General features: G+C 38.4%; 1 protein-coding gene and 1 long non-coding RNA gene across 2 annotated transcripts in view; both read left to right on the forward strand.

Moving 5' to 3' along the window:
- Positions 1–2,905: 2,905 nt before the first annotated feature.
- The window catches only part of LOC117410354 (cysteine-rich venom protein natrin-1-like), a 29,558-nt gene continuing 8,237 nt past the window's right edge, over positions 2,906–24,226 (forward strand). Inside the window, exons 1-4 of the mRNA XM_059025729.1 lie at positions 2,906–3,201; positions 3,327–3,417; positions 4,864–5,006; positions 5,239–5,333. Of these exons, the coding sequence (XP_058881712.1) occupies positions 3,190–3,201; positions 3,327–3,417; positions 4,864–5,006; positions 5,239–5,333 (341 nt within the window). The 5' untranslated portion in view covers positions 2,906–3,189. The remainder of the gene's footprint in view (positions 3,202–3,326; positions 3,418–4,863; positions 5,007–5,238; positions 5,334–24,226) is intronic.
- On the forward strand, positions 11,890–18,102 carry LOC131737328 (uncharacterized). The gene is made up of 5 exons (XR_009328947.1): positions 11,890–12,214; positions 16,805–16,947; positions 17,179–17,273; positions 17,492–17,580; positions 17,809–18,102. It is a non-coding gene; the product is annotated as an uncharacterized LOC131737328 (long non-coding RNA).

Genomic DNA, 24,226 nt, shown 5'->3' on the forward strand with positions numbered 1-24,226 from the left:
CTGGGAAAGGTGGACTGAAGTAATGCAACATATAATACTTTAATGACTAGTTTTTCTTTATGCAAAACATGTGGGCTACATTATAGCCTGTGGCAGAATCCATGTTTTGTTCAAAACTAAAAGAAGTACAACCAGATAAACATATAATATGTTGGAAAGACATTATTTGTCTCTGTTTTGAGGGGCACTACATTAGTGAAATGTTAGTGCTGATCACCAATGTTACTCTTGGTCAACATTAAATGTATTTGAAGGTTTTACTATTTCCAATAGAAAATATGCATTTGGAGTCTGTGTAATTTCATTAGAAACTGCTTAAATCATTGTTTAAATACACAACAGTCATTACCGTAGCATGTTGTCATTACTGTAACTGTAATGTGATTACCGTGACAGGGCTTGTTTTTATATATAAAACTAGCAGGAGTGACTTCTGTACTAATAAGGTTCTGAGGGGTTTATGTTTTAAAAATTCAATGCAAATGTATGTTTTTGATAAAAAGAAAGGTTAGATCAAAAAGTGTTAATTTCTAAAGTTTAATTGCATTGGTCAAGAAATATGATATAATTCTGACTGATAGTTGATATAATGATGTAGAAGAATGTTTTGTTGTTATTTTGCATTATACAGTAATTTAACTGTTTTAAGAGAGGATGTGTGTTATTAAAAATACATAGTAGTTTAGCTAACGTTACGTTGTGCAGCTACACAACGTAACGTTAACATTGGCAATAGCACTCAAGCACTGAACACCCAGCAAGTGCCAGCCCACTTGAACTTGTTAAGGTGAAACAGTGAAAATGACATGTTTACTTGATCTGTCTTCAGAGCCAGTACATGGATTTGACGGAATTTGGAAATGGATGGGACTTACACTAAAAAGCATTATGCACCACAATAAAAGTTTATGCTTTAACAAATAAAACATTTTATTTATTTTTTTAAGTACTGAATGACTTGTTCAGGAATGTTTGTCAGATCACACTGACCATATCATAGGAAAAAGTTGCCCACCCATTGTTACTCCCAATTGCACCTTTTTTTAGCCTCGTATACATACAGTTTGTAACCTCAGATGATTTAGACCACAGATTCCTTTCAAAATGACAAAATAGATCCACCACTCCCCTTTCGCTGAAATTTGCATTAGTAGGAAGGATGATAAAGAGCAACACCCACAGAAATCATTAAATCTCATTGTATTTTGACTATATATAGAAAAAAAATATCCAATGGGCCTCAGGAAAATACTATATATACTGACTTCAGATGCAGCTTTTTCATTAGAACAAGTTCTCTTCTAAACCAGCTAAGGTAAGTGTCTGGCATTGTAAATGTTCTTCATATTTAAATGATATACCATATTATACCACTTTTTGGAAAACTGATAGATAATAGAAACTCATCTGGCAATACAATTAACTTTACACAACAATTTTGGTAGTTTGTCTTTTTAAAACATGGTTATCTGACAAGTAATTCTTGTAACAAAATTCATAAGAATACTGTTATTTGATTAACTGTTCCAAGTCACGAAAACAAAACTAATATTATAATTCATGTTTCAAAAACTTGATCATAGATACAATGTATCTTTTTAGTGCCTTTGCTAAGATGTCTGCTCTCACCTTGGCTGTGTGTTTAACTGCACTGCTGCAGAACTCTGTTTCTCAGGCTGCGCTGGTAAGTACTGGTACAAGTGTGCTTTTTTAATTTGGCCAAATCCATGTCAAATCAACCATATTACGTGCATTTCTGCTTGCAGTCTATTTTACTAATTGTTACTTATAATGGACTACAACACATACTCCTTCAACTGCTACTAATATTAGTGGAATATGATTTGTTTTTAAATGTAAAACATCATGTTTTAAATTTCATTTTTTATTAAGAAAAGTTTGGGAACATGAAAAGGCTATTCCCATCAAGGCTCGTCCCTTGTTAGCACACCATTCTTCTCCTACTGGGGGAGATCTAATTTAAAAGCACATAATCTAGTCTTTTTTTTTTAATATTCCCAGTGTTTTGGATCCTATTACATCACCTTGTTTGCTCGTCCATGCATTTATAACTCTCTGTGCAGAAAAGTGCTTCCTACCTTCCGTTCTAAACTTACTTTTACTCAGCTTCCATGTATGCTGTCTTCTACTCTCTGCATTAAATCTGAAGCAGAGTCTTGGGTTAACTTTATCGATACCATTTATGATTTCATAGATTTCAAGTCTCCTCTTCCCCTTTTTTTCAACTGAACAGATTTATTTGAACCGTTCCTCATACAGTAGCTCATGTCATGAAGTCCTGGGATCAGCCCAGTTGCCTTTCTCTGTCACTACAATGATTTTTTGTAGTGGGGTGACCAAAACTGCACACCGTATTCTAGGTGGGGTCTAACTAGGGCATTGTATAATATTAGCATAAACTCTCTAGACTTGTATTCCACGCTTTTTGAAATATAGCTTAACATTCTCTTTGCCTTGTTAATTTCCTCACCACATTGGTGAGACACTTTTAATGATGACTATGATGACCACTATCACTCAAAGGTCCTTTTCAAAGTCCTCGTTCCCTATTTCCACCCCCTTCATATTCTACTTATAACCTGTTTATAATATGTTTATATATATATATTCATTTTTTACTCATTTTTTCTTTAAAAAATATTGAAAAAAGTGTGTATTGTTAAATGCAGTACCTGCATACAGTATTCACTAACAATATTTTCTTTCTTGTTTTCTTCCCAATTTGGTATCACAGCCTGGTGAGTTCTACTCTACTCTTTGTAATGTTGTTTTAACCAAGACAAACCAAATGCAATGACATCATGCAACTTAGCAAACAAGAACATAGAAAGGAGCTCATGAGAAACCACCATAAAGTTTAGAAAATGCATTCTACGATCTTTATGTCAATAAAACAGATCATTTGGTCTGGTGGTTCTTCTTTTAGAGTGGCTAAATTCTAAATTAAGGAGAAAAATCAAGGTTAATAGAAGTGCCCAGACAGGGAATCTGTTGTGTATATACAGTAGATAGATAGATAGATATACACACACAAAACCATTTGTGCTAACTGGAAAAATCTCTGCTAATATATCAACAGATATATTGACTAATGATCCCAATGTTCAGAAAACCATTGTTGACAAACACAATGCCTTGAGGAGAGCTGTGACCCCACCTGCCAGCAACATGTTAAAGATGGTAAACTTCATATTCTTACTACTCATAATACATTTAATTAAATACATACGTATTGTATAACATATATTTGCTTATTTTATTCCCTTAACTAATACATGTCTTTTTATTTTATTTTTGTTACTCAGGCATGGAGTGCAGAGGCAGCTGTTAATGCTAAGAAATGGGCCAATACTTGCTCTATGAATCACAGCCCTTCTGACACAAGAAAGATCAGCAGTAAGTGTATTAGGCTTTTCAAGGAAATATTTTATTATACACAAAAAATTGCACCAAAAATATTGGCTGTAAGTGAGACGATGTAGCAGAGATGGAATATGATATACACCACAGTGTTTAAAAATAATATAACTACTATTCATCTATCATTTATAAAAAGTCAGATATTTTGGACATCTGTTCAACAGGTCATCTAATAGATATAGAGATAGATATATATATATATATATATATATATATATATATATATATATATATATATATATATATATAAAGGGCCGTCAAGCGATTACATTTTTTTTTTTTTATTATGATTAATCTTGAGATTAAAATTTTTAATCTCAGTTAACCTTGGTTGTAATCGCATATTTCATTGGTACGATTACTGCATCCATTTAATTTTGTTTTATTGCTATTTTTATTATAATCATCATCCAAAAAACATCCCTGCATAAAAACCCTGTTTCCTATTTCTGGATTCTGAATCCTATTTGTTGGTCCTTCTTTATAATTAGCAAATGGCCCAGTTGTACTAACAAGATCAAAAAATAAGCCACGTTTTACTTAACATTTTAAAACTAAAATAAACAATTACCATAATGAACATTAACGTAATATTTTGCTTAAAACATCTATTTTCTTTTGTATTTGTTATGCTCTCATAAGTATCCAATAGTAGATTCAGTGTCCCTCAGTTCTGGCAGATTCTACTGTACTTGCTGAAGCGGTTTTCTCCCACTGCTAATTAAAACATGTTGCCACTAGCCACCTAGCTAACAATTTCATCCCGAGGGCTACAGTGAAACTTACTGTCTTTAGTGAAGACCGTGTGAGTACATTAATTATTGTAGGTAGTAATTCATAGTTAGTTAATCACCACAGGCTTTAACCCCCAACTCCACATACCAGCCAGCATTTTTGTAAATAACAACAAATGAAATGAACAACAAAATAAACATTTTATTTGTGTCATCATTGGCAAGGTGACAGTGCCAGTTTCTCAACACACAGTACTGTAGTCGCTCAGTAACCAGGTGCAAACAGGTGATTGATCGATCTGTACGAGCGTTAGTAAGGTGCCTTTGTTAAAAATAAATAAATAAAAAATAAACAAAATCTAAATTTATAAGTGTTTATTTGTTAGGAAAATAAAATGTAAGTAATATTTTATTCACAAGTCCTTGAGTGCTTTGCTACATAATGCAGTTCTGTGACTAATTTTATATTCAAACAATGACTACACTCATTCAATCCTGGCATGCACTGGAGTGTATTAAAATGGTGCAGCAGGAAATGAATTACTGTATGCTAAGAGGGACAGAGGAGTGGGATAAATTTGTGTTTAAAAAAAAAAAAAAAAAAAATCGCCAAATAAATGTATGCATTAATTGCTGAAGTTAACTGCTTAATTGACAGCCCTCATTTATATATTTTTAAACTTCACAGCTAGCGGGTGTGGTGAGAATCTTTACATGTCCTCCAGTGCAGATTCCTGGGATATGGCAGTCCAGGCCTGGTATGATGAAGTCAAAGATTTTACGTATGGAGTTGGATCAACAAATGGTGCTGTTGTTGGACATTACACCCAGGTAAAACTACTAACTATACCCTCACTAGTTTAGGTTAGCATCTATCTTATTTTGCAGCCTTTATTTATCTCCAATGTCACATCAAATTTCTCATAGAAGAATCTATGATAATAATAATAAAAATGTACTGTCCTTAACTACATTGATAGCCACCAATGCATTTTAGTCAAAGACATGTGTGTTTTTCTGTTTTAAAAGTTCCTGCTGTGAATGATTTTCAATTCCCTTTTAGGTTGTGTGGTACAGGTCTAACAATGTTGGCTGTGCAGTTGCTAATTGCCCTGGTTCTAAATATGAGTATTTTTATGTATGCCAGTACTGCCCTCCGTAAGTGATGCTTTTTTTAATATATATAATTTAACCTGAAGCAAAATTCTAAGCATTATAAAGGCTTCTTTAACAAACAAACAGTGCACATTTTTGGGATATAACTAATACTACTTTTGCACGGTTACAAAGTTTAAGTATCTATAAGTAACAATTCTTTACAAATTTAGGCATTCAATGCACATACTGATCTGTTTTGTATCTTACACTGTACAGAGGAAACGACCAGAATTTATTACCCACACCCTACAAAGCTGGTCCATCATGCGGTGACTGCCCAAGTGCTTGTGAAGATAAGCTCTGCAGTAAGTATAGAAGCTATTACTTTATGGTATTAAAAACTAAATTGGTTTTATTGGTTCAGAACAACTAAAAAATCATTGTAGATGCTAATTTATGTGCTATGTTCCAGAACATGTAATTCAGTTATGCAAATAACACTCTTAAGACTGGTGCCAATGAAAATACCTGCTGCAGCATATATGCATATGCATACAAGTATATAACTGTTTTTTTTTCCTCTTTCTTAAAAGCAAACCCATGTTCCTACTCAGACATGTATTCCACCTGTCCTGCTCTGAAAGGGACTTTTGGATGTGGCAACCCATCGGTTTTGGCTTGGTGTCCTGCTTCATGCAAGTGTACAAATGAAATCAAATGAACTGCTCCCTGGAACTTTACATGCATGTAACATCAATACAATTTATTGATTAAACTGTACTGATACTTTTAACCTAATGATCTAGCAAACACTATAGATATATGCTGTAAGTGTACATTTCAATTAAAATCATGCAACTAAAAACAAGTGTCAAGTCTTATTTTTTGTCTACTCTTCCTTTGCTGGCTTTCAACCTCACAATTCTAGTGTTGTAAATATTAGGTGGTGATCATTAATAAAATATTCAGTGCATTTCTGAACAACTGTCACTATTTGCATAGCAAATGGGATACATTAGCATGTTGGCAGTTCTTTCAAAGGCAATGTATAAATATTAAAGAAATCCATCATATAAAAATGAACGGCTGTGAATGTACTAGTGTAACAGATTACACTGTTGCAAAACAAAGTGCTATAGTTAAAACATATTTTAGACAAACAAATAAATGCCGTGTTGCCTTTAGTGCCTCACTTACCTCGTAGATAGAAAATAAAATGTAAAAATAGCGTAATTGGCGTAAGTGTATTTATTTCCGGTGTTTTATGTCTCTCTTGCATCTGTGGTAAGCATATTCAGAGTAGTTTAGAATGTGTTTATTACAAGCAAGATCACTTGTAGATGATGCATCCTGTTTTCCAGATAAGCTCTATGACAGCCATAACAAGCTCTATGACAAACACAGCAGGCATTTAAAGTTCCAAACAGCCATATTGTATTCTGCACACTGTGGCTACTGGGTAAAATTCCCTTTCTAAAATCACTGCAGTATTGTAAAATACTCTACCCATAATAATGATTGTACTTAATAAAAAAATATAGTAAATAAATATTTTCCCTGAAATGTGTCAAGGTATGAAGGTTTTTGGACTTGGAGCAGAAAGCAATTAATAATTCATATGTAATAAATAATAAAGATACAAGCATTCAAGCTTGCAATAAATAACAGCATGCTCTGATGAATTAGCAGACACAATTGTCTTACTACTGTTTGAAGTTATGGATGAAATATCTACTCATCCCAACAAATCTATGTCATTATAAATAACCATAAATCTAAAAGTGGTGAGTTATTGACAGAGCTGTAAGGCAGCATTATTTGCATGGGACTAAAAACCAGGCGTCCTCAGAGTTGGTCAAACGCAGAGGATGTCTAGTAACCTCCCAGCATGGATTAGTTTTTATTAAGAAAAGTCAGTAAATTCAAAATGAAATGCGATGTTGTGGCCAGAGAAGGCACTTTTGTGCATGATTTGTAAACATTGAACCGGATATAAATAACTTATTTAGTTGAACCTTCGTTTTCCAAAGGCTAGAATAACCGTTTTGTTCTTTGAGTGATATGTATTTACATACATATCTTCAAATGCACCGTTCAAAGCATCCATTTAAGAGTTGCACAATCATAGCGTTACCCCGGAAATGCTATATCAATTCTAACATAACACTGACATGGTCGATTCGCACAGGAGTAAAAAGACACAGGACGCTTAAGTTTGAAATTTTATAGAAGGTCCTGATGTCCTGTAAAATTTTATCTGGGATAAAAAAGTAATGGACAGTTTGCACAGGTCTACATTTCATCGATGTCTGTATGTGAATCCACCTGTTTATGTGCGTCTGATCATGGACTGTTTAAAAAAAAACACAGTAAGTTTGTTAGTGGAGGCATAGGAGTGAGAGGAGCCAGAGGCTTTGTGAGGCGCTGCGGAGCAAGTATTGAGAAGTACTTGAAATAAAAAATAAATAAAACATTCTGGCATCTATTCAAGAATGCCTAGGGGTCGGTTTTTCAAAACTTTGATAAAACGATTTCCGTATTTGATTGGGATTATATTGTAACGACACTGGGTCTGCTGTACCAGTGTTCAGGAAGGTTCTGTGACCCAAGGTAAACAGTCCAATGCAGCAGGTGTTTGGAGGACGTCAGAATCACCATCAATTAGGGGCTTGGCTTGCCGCACGAGTGGTACCCAGTTGCAACATTGTTGGCACAAACCAAGGGACGAAATGTTGCAACCATCGGGGGATTGAGAGCGGGAAGCCTGGTCTGCTTGGGATTGATGGCTGATGCATTGGGGTTGTGTCCTGGATGCGTGGATATGTAGTGGGTTGCTGCTTCTGCTGCCTGGCTGCTGCTCAGATGGAGAGACAAGCTGGAGTGAGAAAATGAATGCAGAAGACAGAGACAAGGAGAGCTGAAGTGAAGCGGGTCTACAGCAAAAAGAAACCAGACTACACTTAGGCCTCAACAGTGCATTTTATTTTACTTTCTTTTCTTTTTTTTATTATTCATCACAGTCTGAGTAGCACTCGGTTGCTCAGTTGTAATTGTACCACTGGCTTGTAAAGCAGCACGCTAATACCAGCCCGGTGTAAGAACATAAGAACGTTTACAAACGAGAGGAGGCCATTCAGCCCACCTTGCTCGTTTGGTTGTTAGTAGCTTATTGATCCCAGAATCTCATCAAGCAGCTTCTTGAAGGATCCCACGGTGTCAGCTTCAACAACATTACTGGGGAGTTGGTTCCAGACCCTCACAATTCTCTGTGTAAAAAAGTGCCTCCTATTTTCTGTTCTGAATGCCCCTTTATCTAATCTCCATTTGTGACCCCTGGTCCTTGTTTCTTTTTTCAGGTCAAAAAAGTCCCCTGGGTCGACATTGTCTATACCTTTTAGGATTTTGAATGTTTGAATCAGATCGCCGCGTAGTCTTCTTTGTTCAAGACTGAATAGATTTAATTGTTTTAGCCTGTCTGCATACGACATGCCTTTTAAACCCGGGATAATTCTGGTTGCTCTTCTTTGCACTCTTTCTAGAGCAGCAATATCCTTTTTGTAACGAGGTGACCAGAACTGAACACAATATTCTAGGTGAGGTCTTACTAATGCATTGTAAAGTTTTAACATTACTTCCCTTGATTTAAATTCAACTCTTCTCACAATATATCCAAGCATCTTGTTGGCCTGTTGTATAGCTTCCCCACATTGTCTAGATGAAGACATTTCTGAGTCAACATAAATTCCTAGGTCTTTTTCATAGTTCCCTTCTTCAATTTCAGTATCTCCCATATGATATTTATAATGCACATTTTTATTGCCTGCATGCAATACTTTACACGTTTCTCTATTAAATGTCATTTGCCATGTGTCTGCCCAGTTCTGAATGCTGTCTAGATCATTTTGAATGACCTTTGCTGCTGCAACAGTGTTTGCCACTCCTTCTATTTTTGTGTTGTCTGCAAATTTAACAAGTTTGCTTACTATACCAGAATCTAAATCATTAATATAGATTAGGAATAGCAGAGGACCTAATACTGATCCCTGTGGTACTCCACTGGTTACCTCGCTCCATTTTGAGGTTTCTCCTCTAATCACTACTTTCTGTTTTCTACATGTTAACCACTCCCTAGTGTAGAGTCCCGACTTAATACAGTGGCAATTCGAGAACCTGCAAATCCTGAGTGAGCCTCCTTCATTTACACGCAATGCTACAATATTGTGAAATCGGGTTTTTCACACACTCTGGGTGTTATTTTCAAAAGAGATCTGCTGTGAATTGAGAATTTACTAAACCTGCAGAAAACACGGCGGGACTCTATCCAGTTTGGTTAATTCGTTATTCTGACAGTTTCTTTTGGCGGAATGCCTAATGATCTAAGAATCTGTGTCTATTTTCTAAAGACGGTGTTGGCATTGTTCCAGGGCATGGCCATCGTCCTTCGGACAAGAGGACCAGAGGTTGCGGGCTGCAAGCCTTGGCTGTGGCGGGCGGCTGCTTTTTTCAGCAGAGGGGAGGGCTGAGGTCCACCGGCTAGCTGCAGCGTGTCGTTGGGCCCTCGGCAAGGCCTGAAATTGCCAAGCAAAGGGGTCCCTCAGGGGGAAGCCAAGTTCCCCTGGGTAGGCCAAGGCCAAGGTCGGGCCCTCCTGCAGGTGCAATGTCTCGGTTCTGAGATATAATTGCCCACCTGTGTAGCGCAGGAAGTCCAGGCCCAGTATGCAGGGTTCCTGGACCACTGCTACCCAGACAGGGTGGTATACTGTCCGTCCAGCCACTTCAGTGGTGAGGTTGTCCTGCAGCACTTCCCCCTCCAATGCAGCTGCCAGCTGTCCAGCCTTCTCGGTAGTGAGTGCCGCCATTCTGAACTTGATGTGGTAAGTATTTTGTATTGAAAACATTTAAAAAGAAAATGCAAAATGTCCCATCATAATAAATGTGCATTTATAATGAACATACCTATAAAAATAGCATGATGGGTGCTGGAATTTTGATTTATAAGATGCATTCTCTGTTTCATTTGATGCAAATTGAGTTAAACTGCATTTACTATGGTGTAATGACATAGTTTGTTGTGTAATGTCATATTACTAATTGTTAGGGCTTTTGTTTTGGTTATGATTTAGAAAGTCCTCCAGTCCATAAGTGCAGACCGAAGGATATCAAGGATCTGGAAAGATTCTGTATGGAGGAATGGTCTAAGATCCCTCCCAATGTGTTCTCATATATATATATATATATATATATATATATATATATATATATATATATATATATATATACATACACACAGTGTGTATAGAAAGTCTACACCCCCCTTGAACTTTTTTCACATTTTGTTGTGTCAGTGCCTCAGAGTTTCATGCATTTAAATGAGGATTTTTTTCCACTTATCTACACAGCATACTCCACACTGTTAAGGGGAAAAAAGTTTTTATTGAGAAAAAAATGATATATTAAAAATACAAAACTGAAAGATCATAATTGGAGAAGTCTCCACCCCCCTGAGTTAATACTTGGTGGAACTTCCGTCCCAGTTTCAGCTTTCTTGCAGAGGGCTGCAGGACTTCCTCAAGGACTTCTCTGTACTTTGCTCCATTCATTTTCCCTTCTATACTGACAAGTGCCCCAGTCCCTGCCGATGAGAAACATCCCTATAACATGATGCTGCCACCACCATGCTTCACAGTAGGGATGGTGTTCTTTGGGTGATGCGCTGTGTTGGGTTTGCGCCAAACATAATGCTTTGCATTTAGGCCAAAAAGTTCAATTTTAGTCAGACCACAAAACTTTTTGCCACATGGCTACAGAATCTCCTTAGTATTTTTTTGCATACTTCAAAACGGGATTCAAGGTGGGCTTTCTTGAGTAATGGCTTCCGTCTTGCCACCCTACCATACAGGCCAGATTTGTGGAGTGCTTGGGATATTGTTGTCACATGCACATTTTGACCAGTCTTGGCCATAAAAGCATGTAGCTCTTGCAAAGTTGCTATTGGCCTCATGGTAGCCTCTCTGATCAGTCTCCTTCTTGCTCGGTCATCCAGTTTGGAGGGACGGCCTGAACTAGGCAAGGTCTTGGTGGTGCCATACACCTTCCACTTCTTAATAATCGTCTTGACCGTGCTCCAAGGGATATTCAAGGCCTTTGATATTTTTTATACCCATCTCCTGATCTGTGCCTTTCAACAACTTTGTCCCGGAGTTCTTTTGAAAGCGCCTTGGTGCTCATGGTTGAGTCTTTGCTTTGAAATGCACTACCCAGCAGAGGGAAGCTACAGGAACTGCAGAATTTATCCTGAAATCATGTAAATCACTACAGTTTAACACAGGTGGAGGCCACTTAACTTGGTGTGTGATTTTGAAGGCAATTGGTTACACCTGAGCTAATTTAGGATTGCTATTTCAGTTTTTATTTTTAATTAATTTTCTACAAATTTCTAGAATATTTTTTTCACTTGGAAGTTGTGGGGTAGGATGTGTAGATAAATGAAAAAAATAACTATTTTAATGCATTTTAATTCCAGGCTATAAGGCAACAAAAGGTGAACATTTTGAAAGGGGGTGTAGACTTTCTATAGGCACTGTGTGTATATATATATATATATATATATATATATATATATATATATATATATATGGCACGGGGTAGGATAATTGATGGACGTTATGTTGCTTCACCTTTCTTGTCATTTGTATCCAGCTTTAACGAGCTCAACAAGAGAACAAGAGACAGGTGCCCCGAATCAGCGCACCGGTATAAAATATGCTCTGACCAGCAATCTGCGTCTGTGTGTAGTAGTGGAGAAGGGCGGGCGTAGAGCGAGGGAGAGAAAAAGAAAAGATAAACAAAACAAACAAAGGATTATTTGGCAATGACTTTGGAACGGAATTGGACCCTGATTAGTGGACTGGATTATTGGACTGAATGAGAACCCGAACCCGGTGAAAACGACCCTTTTCTGTATCTGAACCACGAGACTGCCAGTGATTGTTTGTTTTGTTAGTTTTACGTATTGAAGAATTATTACGTTCCGTTTATTTTTCTTTTTGATTTAAGAAGTATAAACTGTTGCTTTATTGGAAGGCTAAACAATCTGAAAACCATTAAACATACAGACACCGTGGTGTTTGAACTTATATAAGATCTCTCCGTGTCTGGTGTTTTGCATCTTACCACCTGTCTATTGCAATGAACAAGTTTCCTTACCCCGCACCATATTGCAATAATTTATATATATATATATATATATATATATATATATATATATATATATATATATATATATATATATATATATATTAGTACCAGAACACAAACCTGGTAAAATCAAACTCGTGGAAGTAAGCTGATGTGTATGAATTCTTACTGTTGTGTCTGGTTCATTTATTTATCTACATTCCGAAGACGTAACTCTCTGGACCCTGAGTTTTTTTTTTTTTATTATTATAACTTAATTATTTAGCAGACACTTTTATCCAAAGCGACTTACAGAAAATTAAACTAAATGTATAAATTACAAGCATAAAAAAAAATTAACGACGATGATGATGTTCCACCACAGGGGGACAAGGGAAGAGAACAAGTCAGCCAGTAGAGCGGATGAACGGAAAGGGCGAGAGGGAATTTTAGGCGACACGAGGGATTGGAGATAGGAAGGGACAGTATGATGAATTTCTTGCCCAGGTTCATTCTCACCCCTTGGCTAATTCTCACGAGGGGATGCAAATTAGCCCAAATTAAAATTCGCGTGGGTGAGAATTAGCCTAGGTTAGCCAGGGGTGAGCATTAGGCTGCGACACCTGTCGCGTAATCCGGAGTGCTCTCGTTAGTTTACTAGTGATGACGTTAAAACATTTACAATTGTTGCAAATTACCAGAGAGAGAAAAATACTCATCTCTCTCTTGTTAGCCTGTATATATAACTTACAACAAAGCTGTGTGCAGTGCAGATTAGACAAAAACAAGTTGATTATATGATTATCACGTGGACTGCGCCAGCTACCTACACAATCCGTGCGATGCCCGCCCAAGCATTATGGCAGAACTGCACCTGCCTGGGTTATGGATTGCAATAATATTTTGAGAAAGTCCTGTTTATGCACATGCAATAATGATCCAAAAATGGGATGTCCATTTTGTGTAGTTTGCGAATCTCAACTATTTATACTAAGAGATATAAGTCTAAAATATGATACACTTGGCTTTATTTCGGGGAAAGGTGTTTTTTTATATAGAAAAGCCAGCCTCAATGGAGTACTACTATATAGGGCTGTGGCTGGCATGTTTTTATTATTGGATACCGTTGTGTGAAACACATTACATCAAAACAGTCTTTATTTATTATAGGATATATGTACACACACTATATAAAATGTGGAATTACCTTGGGGCAATACGTTCTTCAGTGTGTCTGCTGTGCTTTTTTGCCCGTCCCTTGGCTCCCCTGTTCTTTTTGCCTAGGAGGATGCCAGATATTACAGCTGGCTATAATATTTGGCACCCCCTGTATTTCAAGGGTTATCATAAAATAAAGCCAGTGAGTCCAAATTATTCCATTTGCTTGTTCTTAACACTGAAGGATTTGATCTGCATGTTCCTAACACTGATGTGCTCGTTCTTGGGGCTGGACTCTCTTTTTGCCCAAACAAAGGTTGTAGTGACATTTTAATAAAAGTGTGATGACATTTTATACTCTTTATCCCTTATACATTCAAAACACACTATTACTGTGCAAAAACAAAATAACTCCACACCCAGGTATATTACAATTGCCACATAATAATTAATCAAACAAAGCACTAGAACATAAGAAGAAGAACATAAGAAAGTTTACAAACGAGAGGAGGCTATTCAGCCCATCTTGCTCGTTTGGTTGTTAGTAGCTTATTGATCCCAGAATCTCATCAAGCAGCTTCTTGAAGGATCCCAGGGTGTCCGCTTCAACAGCTTCAACAACATTACTGGGGAGTTGGTTCCCGGTTTATTTGGGTGTTGCTCTTCACACCTCCTTTCAACACATTTAAATTAACAAAGTGAGCTGGGAGAGGTGGACTGAAGTAATGCAAAATATAATACTTTAATGATTAGTTTGTCTTTATGCAAAACATGTGGGCTACATTATAGCCTGTGGCAGAATCTATGTTTTGTTCAAAACTAAAAGAAGTACAACCAGATAAACATATAATATGTTGGAAAGACATTATTTGTCTCTGTTTTGAGGGGCACTACATTAGTGAAATGTTAGTGCTGATCACCAATGTTACTCTTGGTCAACATTAAATGGATTTGAAGGTTTTACTATTTCCAATATTTTACTATCTTCAAATATGCATTTGGAGTCTGTGTAATTTCATTATAAACTGCTTAAATCATTGTTTAAATACACAACAGTCATTACCGTAGCATGTTGTCATTACTGTAACTGTAATGTGATTACCGTGACAGGGCTTGTTTTTATATATAAAACTGCAGTAGAATTAGCAGGAGTGACTTCTGTACTAATAAGGTTCTGAGGGGTTTATGTTTTAAAAATTCAGTGCAAATGTATGTTTTTGATAAAAAGAAAGGTTAGATCAAAAAGTGTTAATTTCTAAAGTTTAATTGCATTGGTCAAGAAATATGATATAATTCTGACTGATAGTTGATATAATGATGTAGAAGAATGTTTTGTTGTTATTTTGCATTATACAGTAATTTAACTGTTTTAAGAGAGGATGTGTGTTATTAAAAATACATAGTAGTTTAGCTAACGTTACGTTGTGCAGCTACACAACGTAACGTTAACATTGGCAATAGCACTCAAGCACTGAACACCCAGCAAGTGCCAGCCCACTTGAACTTGTTAAGGTGAAACAGTGAAAATGACATGTTTACTTGATCTGTCTTCAGAGCCAGTACATGGATTTGACGGAATTTGGAAATGGATGGGACTTGCACTAAAAAGCATTATGCACCACAATAAAAGTTTATGCTTTAACAAATAAAACATTTTTTTTTTTTTTTTTTTTAAGTACTGAATGACTTGTTCAGGAATGTTTGTCAGATCACACCGACCATATCATAGGAAAAAGTTGCCCACCCATTGTTACTCCCAATTGCACCTTTTTTTAGCCTCGTATACATACAGTCTGTAACCTCAGATGATTTAGACCACAGATTCCTTTCAAAATGACTGACTAAATAGGTCCACCACAGTGTTTAAAAAATAATATAACTACTATTCATCTATCATTTATAAAAAGTCAGATGTTTTGGACATCTGTTCAACAGGTCATCTAATATATAAATATATATATATATATATATATATATATATATATATATATATATATATATATTTACATAAGGACCGTAAAGCGATTACATTTTTTTATTTTTTTTTATTGCGATTAATCTTGAGATTTAAAAATTTTAATCTCCGTTAACCTTGGTTGTAATCGCATATTTCATTGGTACGATTACTGCATCCATTTAATTTTGTTTTATTGCTATTATTATTATTTTTTATTATCATCATCCAAAAAACATCCCTGCATAAAAACCCTGTTTCCTATTTCTGGATTCTGAATCCTATTTGTTGGTCCTTCTTTATAATTAGCAAAGGGCCCAGTTGTACTAACAAGATCAAAAAATAGGCCACGTTTTACTTAACATTTTAAAACTAAAATAAACAATTACCATAATGAACATTAACGTAATATTTTGCTTAAAACATCTATTTTCTTTTGTATTTGTTATGCTCTCATAAGTATCCAATAGTAGATTCAGTGTCCCTCAGTTCTGGCAGATTTTACTGTACTTGCTGAAGCGGTTTTCTTCCACTGCTAATTAAAAAATGTAGCTACTAGCCACCTAGCTAACAATTTCATCCCGAAGGCTACAGTGAAACTTACTGCCTTTAGTGAAGACCGTGTGAGTACATTAATTATTGTAGGTAGTAATTGATAGTTAGTTAATCACCACATGCTTTAACCCCCAACTCCACATACCAGCCAGCATTTTTGTAAATAACAACAAATGAAATGAACAACAAAATAAACATTTTATTTGTGTCATCATTGGCAAGGTGACAGTGCCAGTTTCTCAACACACAGTACTGTAGTCGCTCAGTAACCAGGTGCAAACAGGTGATTGATCGATCTGTACGAGCGTTAGTAAGGTGCCTTTGTTAAAAATAAATAAATAAAAAATAAACAAAATCTAAATTTATAAGTGTTTATTTGTTAGGAAAATAAAATGTAAGTCTAATATTTTATTCTCAAGTCCTTGAGTGCTTTGCTACATAATGCAGTTCTGTGACTAATTTTATATCCAAACAATGACTACACTCATTCAATCCTGGCATGCACTGGAGTGTATTAAAATGGTGCAGCAGGAAATGAATTACTGTATGCTAAGAGGGACAGAGGAGTGGGATAAATTTGTGTTTAAAAAAAAAAAAAAAAAAATCGCCAAAAAAATGTACGCATTAATCGCTGAAGTTAACTGCGATTAATTGACAGCCCTCATTTATATGTTTTTAAACTTCACAGCTAGCGGGTGTGGTGAGAATCTTTACATGTCCTCCAGTGCAAATTCCTGGGATATGGCAGTCCAGGCCTGGTATGATGAAGTCAAAGATTTTAAGTATGGAGTTGGATCAACAAATGGTGCTGTTGTTGGGCATTACACCCAGGTAAAACTACTAACTATACCCTCACTAGTTTAGGTTAGCATCTATCTTATTTTGCAGCCTTTATTTATCTCCAATGTCACATCAAATTTCTCATAGCAGAATCTATGATAATAATAATAAAAAGTACTGTCCCTAACTACATTGATAGCCACCAATGCATTTTAGTCAAAGACATGTGTGTTTTTCTGTTTTAAAAGTTCCTGCTGTGAATGATTTTCAATTCCCTTTTAGGTTGTGTGGTACAGGTCTAACAAGGTTGGCTGTGCAGTTGCTCATTGCCCTGGTTCTAAATAGGAGTATTTTTGTGTATGCCAGTACTGCCCTCCGTAAGTTATGCTTTTTTAATATATATATATAATTTAACCTGAAGCAAAATTCTAAGCATTATAAGGCTTCTTTAACAAACAAACAGTGCACATTTTTGGGATATAACTAATACTTCTTTTGCACGGTTACAAAATTTAAGTATCTATAAGTAACAATTCTTTACAAATTTAGGCATTCAATGCACATACTGATCTGTTTTGTATCTTACACTGTACAGAGGAAACAACCAGAATTTATTACCCACACCCTACAAAGCTGGTCCATCATACGGTGACTGCCCAGGTGCTTGTGAAGATAAGCTCTGCAGTAAGTATAGAAGCTATTACTTTATGGTATTAAAAACTAAATTGGTTTTATTGGTTCAGAACAACTAAAAAATCATTGTAGATGCTAATTTATGTGCTATGTTCCAGAACATGTAATTCAGTTATGCAAATAACACTATTAAGACTGGTGCCATTGAAAATACCTGTTGCAGCATATATGCATATGCATACAAGTATATAACTGTTTTTTTTCCCTCTTTCTTAAAAGCAAACCCATGTTCCTACTCAGACATGTATTCCAACTGTCCCGATCTTAAAGGGACTTTTGGATGTGGCCACCCATCGGTTTTGGCTTGGTGTCCTGCTTCATGCAAGTGTACAAATGAAATCAAATGAACTGCTCCCTGGAACTTTACATGCATGTAACATCAATACAATTTATTGATTAAACTGTACTGATACTTTTAACCTAATGATCTAGCAAACACTATAGATATATGCTGTAAGTGTACATTTCAATTAAAATCATGCAACTAAAAACAAGTGTCAAGTCTTATTTTTTGTCTACTCTTCCTTTGCTGGCTTTCAACCTCACAATTCTAGTGTTGTAAATATTAGGTGGTGATCATTAATAAAATATTCAGTGCATTTCTGAACAACTGTCACTATTTGCATAGCAAATGGGATACATTAGCATGTTGGCAGTTCTTTCAAAGGCAATGTATAAATATTAAAGAAATCCATCATATAAAAATGAACGGCTGTGAATGTACTAGTGTAACAGATTACACTGTTGCAAAACAAAGTGCTATAGTTAAAACATATTTTAGACAAACAAATAAATGCCGTGTTGCCTTTAGTGCCTCACTTACCTCGTAGATAGAAAATAAAATGTAAAAATAGCGTAATTGGCGTAAGTGTATTTATTTCCGGTGTTTTATGTCTCTCTTGCATCTGTGGTAAGCATATTCAGAGTAGTTTAGAATGTGTTTATTACAAGCAAGATCACTTGTAGATGATGCATCCTGTTTTCCAGATAAGCTCTATGACAGCCATAACAAGCTCTATGACAGACACAGCAGGCATTTAAAGTTCCAAACAGCCAAATTGTATTTTGAACACTGTGGTTACTGGGTAAAATTCCCTTTCTAAAATCACTGCAGTATTGTAAAATACTCTACCCATAATAATGATTGTACTTAATAAAAAAATATAGTAAATAAACATTTTCCCTGAAATGTGTCAAGGTAAGAAGGTTTTTGGACTTGGAGCAGAAAGCAATTAATAATTCTTATGTAATAAATAATAAAGATACAAGCATTCAAGCTTGCAATAAATAACAGCATGCCCTGATGGATTAGCAGACACAATTGTCTTACTACTGTTTGAAGTTATGGATGAAATATCTACTCATCCCAACAAATATATGTCATTATAAATAACCATAAATCTAAAAGTGGTGAGTTATTGACAGAGCTGTAAGGCAGCATTATTTGCATGGGACTAAAAACCAGGTGTCCTCAGAGTTGGTCAAATGCAGAGGACGTCTAGTAACCTCCCAGCATGGATTAGTTTTTATTAAGAAAAGTCAGTAAATTCAAAATGAAATGCGATGTGGCCAGAGAAGGCACTTTTGTGCATGATTTGTAAACATTGAACCGGATATAAATAACTTATTTAGTTGAACCTTCGTTTTCCAAAGGCTAGAATAACCGTTTTGTTCTTTGAGTGATATGTATTTACATACATATCTTCAAATGCACTGTTCAAAGCATCCATTTAAGAGTTGCACAATCATAGCGTTACCCCGGAAATGCTATATCAATTCTAACATAACACTGACATGGTCGATTCGCACAGGAGTAAAAAGACACAGGACGCTTAAGTTTGAAATTTTATAGAAGGTCCTAATGTCCTGTAAAATTTTATCTGGGATAAAAAAGTAATTGACAGTTTGCACAGGTCTACATTTCATCGATGTCTGTATCTGAATCCACCTGTTTATGTGCGTCTGATCATGGACTGTTTAAAAAAACACAGTAAGTTTGTTAGTGGAGGCATAGGAGTGAGAGGAGCCAGAGGCTTTGTGAGGCGCTGCAGAGCAAGTATTGAGAAGTACTTGAAATAAAAAATAAATAAAACATTCTGGCATCTATTCAAGAATGCCTAGGGGTCGGTTTTTCAAAACTTTGATAAAACGATTTCCGTATTTGATTGGGATTATATTGTAACGACACTGGGTCTGCTGTACCAGCGTTCAGGAAGGTTCTGTGACCCAAGGTCAACAGTTCAATGCAGCAGGTGTTCGGGGGACGTCAGAATCACCACCAATCAGGGGCTTGGCTTGCCGCACGAGTGGTACCCAGTTGCAACATTGTTGGCACAAACCAAGGGACGAGATGTTGCAACCATCAGGGGATTGAGAGCGGGAAGCCTGGTCTGCTTGGGATTGATGGCTGGTGCATTGGGGTTGAAGCTGGATATGTAGCGGGTTGCTGCTTCTGCTGCCTGGCTGCTGCTCAGATGGAGAGACAAGCTGGAGTGAGAAAATGAATGCAGAAGACAGAGCCAAGGAGAGCTGAAGTGAAGCGGGACTACAGCAAAATGAAACCAGACTACACTTAGGCCGCAACAGTGCATTTTATTTTACTTTTCTTTTTTTATTATTCATCACAGTCTGAGTAGCACTCGGTTGCTCAGTTGTAATTGTACCACTGGCTTGTAAAGCACCACGCTGTTACCAGCCCGGTGTAAGAACATAAGAACATAAGAAAGTTTACAAACGAGAGGAGGCCATTCAGCCCACCTTGCTCGTTTGGTTGTTAGTAGCTTATTGATCCCAGAATCTCATCAAGCAGCTTCTTGAAGGATCCCAGGGTGTCAGCTTCAACAACATTACTGGGGAGTTGGTTCCAGACCCTCACAATTCTCTGTGTAAAAAAGTGCCTCCTATTTTCTGTTCTGAATGCCCCTTTATCTAATCTCCATTTGTGACCCCTGATCCTTGTTTCTTTTTTCAGGTCAAAAAAGTCCCCTGGGTCGACATTGTCTATACCTTTTAGGATTTTGAATGTTTGAATCAGATCGCCGTGTAGTCTTCTTTGTTCAAGACTGAATAGATTTAATTGTTTTAGCCTGTCTGCATACGACATGCCTTTTAAACCCGGGATAATTCTGGTTGCTCTTCTTTGCACTCTTTCTAGAGCAGCAATATCCTTTTTGTAACGAGGTGACCAGAACTGAACACAATATTCTAGGTGAGGTCTTACTAATGCATTGTAAAGTTTTAACATTACTTCCCTTGATTTAAATTCAGCTCTTCTCACAATATATCAAAACATCTTGTTGGCCTGTTGTATAGCTTCCCCACATTGTCTAGATGAAGACATTTTTATTGCCTGCATGCAATACTTTACACGTTTCTCTATTAAATGTCATTTGCCATGTGTCTGCCCAGTTCTGAATGCTGTCTAGATCAATTTGAATGACCTTTGCTGCTGCAACAGTGTTTGCCACTCCTCCTATTTTTGTGTCGTCTGCAAATTTAACAAGTTTGCTTACTATACCAGAATCTAAATCATTAATATAGATTAGGAATAGCAGAGGACCTAATACTGATCCCTGTGGTACACCACTGGTTACCTTGCTCCATTTTGAAGTTTCTCCTCTAATCAGTACTTTCTGTTAACCACTCCCTAATGTAGAGTCCTGACTTAATACAGTGGGAATTCGAGAACCTGCAAATCCTGAGTGAGCCTCCTTCATTTACACGCAATGCTACAGTATTGTGAAATCGGGTTTTTCACACACTCTGGGTGTTATTTTCAAAAGAGATCTGCTGTGAATTGAGAATTTACTAAATCTGCAAAAAACACGGCGGGACTCTATCCAGTTTGGTTAATTCGTTATTCTGACAGTTTCTTTTGGCGGAATGCCTAATGATCTAAGAGTCTGTGTCCATTTTCTAAAGACGAAAGTGGTGGATAATGTAAACTTCCACCAGTTAGCTTTCTGCCTGCTTCAGCACGGTCAATACGACTATCCGCCAGTAAAAAAACAGAGTGATAGCAAATCCCTGGCAACATGGATTCTAAGTTAGAAGCAGCTTTTTGTGTGTGCCTATGTGTGTATGTGTGTATAACTATCCCAAGCTGAAATACAATCCCATTGCAATACACACAACACAATTCACTTTACCTCAAGCCGATCTGAAGACGATCCAACCATCCATTCATGTCTAAGTGAGACTAATTTGAATTATTCTCCAGAGTAGCCACAAATGTGTCAAACTATAGGCTACTTTGGAAAATTACAAAATTAAAAAAACAAACAAACAAACAAACAAACAAACAAAGAAAAAAAACCTTAATGTGACTATGCACATTTTGGCCAGCTTCTTATTTGCATTCCAGCTTCTTATTCGTTAATATGCACAAATATAACTAAAATTGAATAAGTAACTGGGCGCTGGGGTACTGCAGGGGATAAAATCGCATCAGACTGCTTATTTTAAAGTTAATACAATCACAGGGCAACCCCTGTACCTCATCCATATGTATATTTTTCCGGGTGCAGCCTGAGCCCCACCTCCGTCACTCACCGGCGCACTTCTCGTAGAGAAGCCAGGGCCAGCTGGAAGGTCCTCTCATGGACCAGCAGGTTGTCTAGATAGACTAGACACTCCGTTGGGGACACCCTGGCCAACACCTTCTCCATAAGCCATTCCAACATTGCGAGGGTGTTGCAAAGTCCAAACGGCATCGCGGTAAATTGCCATAGCCCGTGGCCGGTGGAGAAGGCAGTCTTGAGTCAGGCAGAGGGGGACAAAGCTACCTCCCAGTAATCGCTTTGGAGGTTGAGAGGAGAACCATTTGGACCCGGACACCAGATCCAGGGACTCATCTACATGGGGATGAGTGGACAAGGTGTGTCTGGCCCACATCCTCCAAAGTAGTAGCAAAGCTGGACCAATAAGCAAATAACGGCTCCCACAGATGGACCTGTTGCTCCGGGCAAAGTCCCTCACAGTTCGGACGTCAAACTGTGGTCACTGTGGCAACAGCAAGGTGCAGGGGCTTGCATCTGGGACGAGGTCATGGGTGCAGTGATGTCAATCCTCGGGGCGGCCACGACCCCGTGGAGGGAGCTTGATGACATTGGCGCTGGAAGAAGATGAGAGGGATGAGGAGGGTTGGTGTTTCTGAGCTTGCCTGGGCCAGTGGAGGGCTGAGTTCCCCCACTCCAGCGGCTCCATCCCGGTGTTGGCATTGTTCCAAGGCATGGCCATCGTCCTTCGGACAAGAGGACCAGAGGTTGCGGGCTGCAAGCCTCGGCGGTGGCGGGCGGCTGCTTTTTTCAGCAGAGGGGAGGGCTGAGGTCCACCGGCTAGCTGCAGCGTGTCATTGGGCCCTCAGCAGGGCCTGAAATTGCCAAGCAAAGGGGTCCCTCAGGGGGAAGCCAAGTCCCCCTGGGTAGGCCAAGGCCAAGGTCGGGCCCTCCTGCAGGTGCAATGTCTCGGTTCTGAGATATAATTGCCCACCTGTGTAGCGCAGGAAGTCCAGGTCCAGTATGCAGGGTTCCTGGACAACCGCTACCCAGACAGGGTGGTATACTGTCCGTCCAGCCACTTCAGTGGTGAGGTTGTCCTTCCCTTGCATCAGCACTAGCTCCCCTGTCAAACTGTGTAATTGTACAGTGGTGGGTTCCAGCCAGACCCCGGCTAGGAGCACATCAGGTCGGACCAGAGTCACTGTTGAACCGGTGTACACCAGAGCAGTGCATGGAACCCCCTCGACTCAGATGAGGACGTGGCAGACATCCCCTGCAGTGGTCCTCCCAACCACTATGGCCGGCCTGTGCTGTCTGCGGTCCACGGCTTTCTCCCAGCTGGACTTGTGGGTCCCGGTTGCTGGTGTGCGGCCTGGTGATCATTGGTGAAAAGGATGGTGTGGGGTGCCCGCATTGTTCCATCTACGCGGGGCCCTTGGCGTTTCCCCTGTGGCTGCTGTGTCAGGCGTGGCGGTGCAGTCTCCGATGCAGGGCAGTGGCACTGTAGGTGGTCAAGTTGGCTGCAGCCCCAGCACAGCCACGAGCGGGGCTCAGGTGCCCGGGCAGGCTAGGTGATCACTTCCTGTATGATGGTGACTAGCTCTGTAAGCCAGGCAGGGTTTCTTCTTCACTGGGTTGGGCCATGAGGGCTCTGGGTGGTGTGTGGTCGGGCCACCTCTTCTGCAGTCTCTGCTCCCCCTCCAGAGGCCCAGTCAGGCTCCCCCTCCTTGAGCACAGCGTCGACTCGTTCTGTGTAAGCCACTGCGAGCTCTAGGGAGGTTGGGGCAATGAGCAGGACCTGCTGATGCAGGCAGTCATGGTTAGGCCGCAGACAAAGGCCTCCATGGCCAGGTCCTCCTGGATGGCTGGCAGGAAATCAGGGTACCCTCTCTGGGCCTGGTAGCTGACATCAGCCACCAGTATGCCCAGTTTCTCCCCCGGGTCCTCGGGTTCGGTTAGCCAGGAGTAGGCGCAGGCCGACTACAAGCTCAACTCTCCCGAAGCGGCATTCTAGGGCTGTGGCTAGCACGTTATAATGGACCATCTCATCTTGGCCCAGGTCCAGCAGAACCTGCCGCACTTTCCCCTCCAATGCAGCTGCCAGCTGTCCAGCCTTCTTGGTAGGCTCTCAGCCATTA

Source organism: Acipenser ruthenus, chromosome 6 (genome assembly GCF_902713425.1).
Source record: "Acipenser ruthenus chromosome 6, fAciRut3.2 maternal haplotype, whole genome shotgun sequence".
Taxonomy (NCBI): Eukaryota; Metazoa; Chordata; class Actinopteri; order Acipenseriformes; family Acipenseridae; genus Acipenser; species Acipenser ruthenus.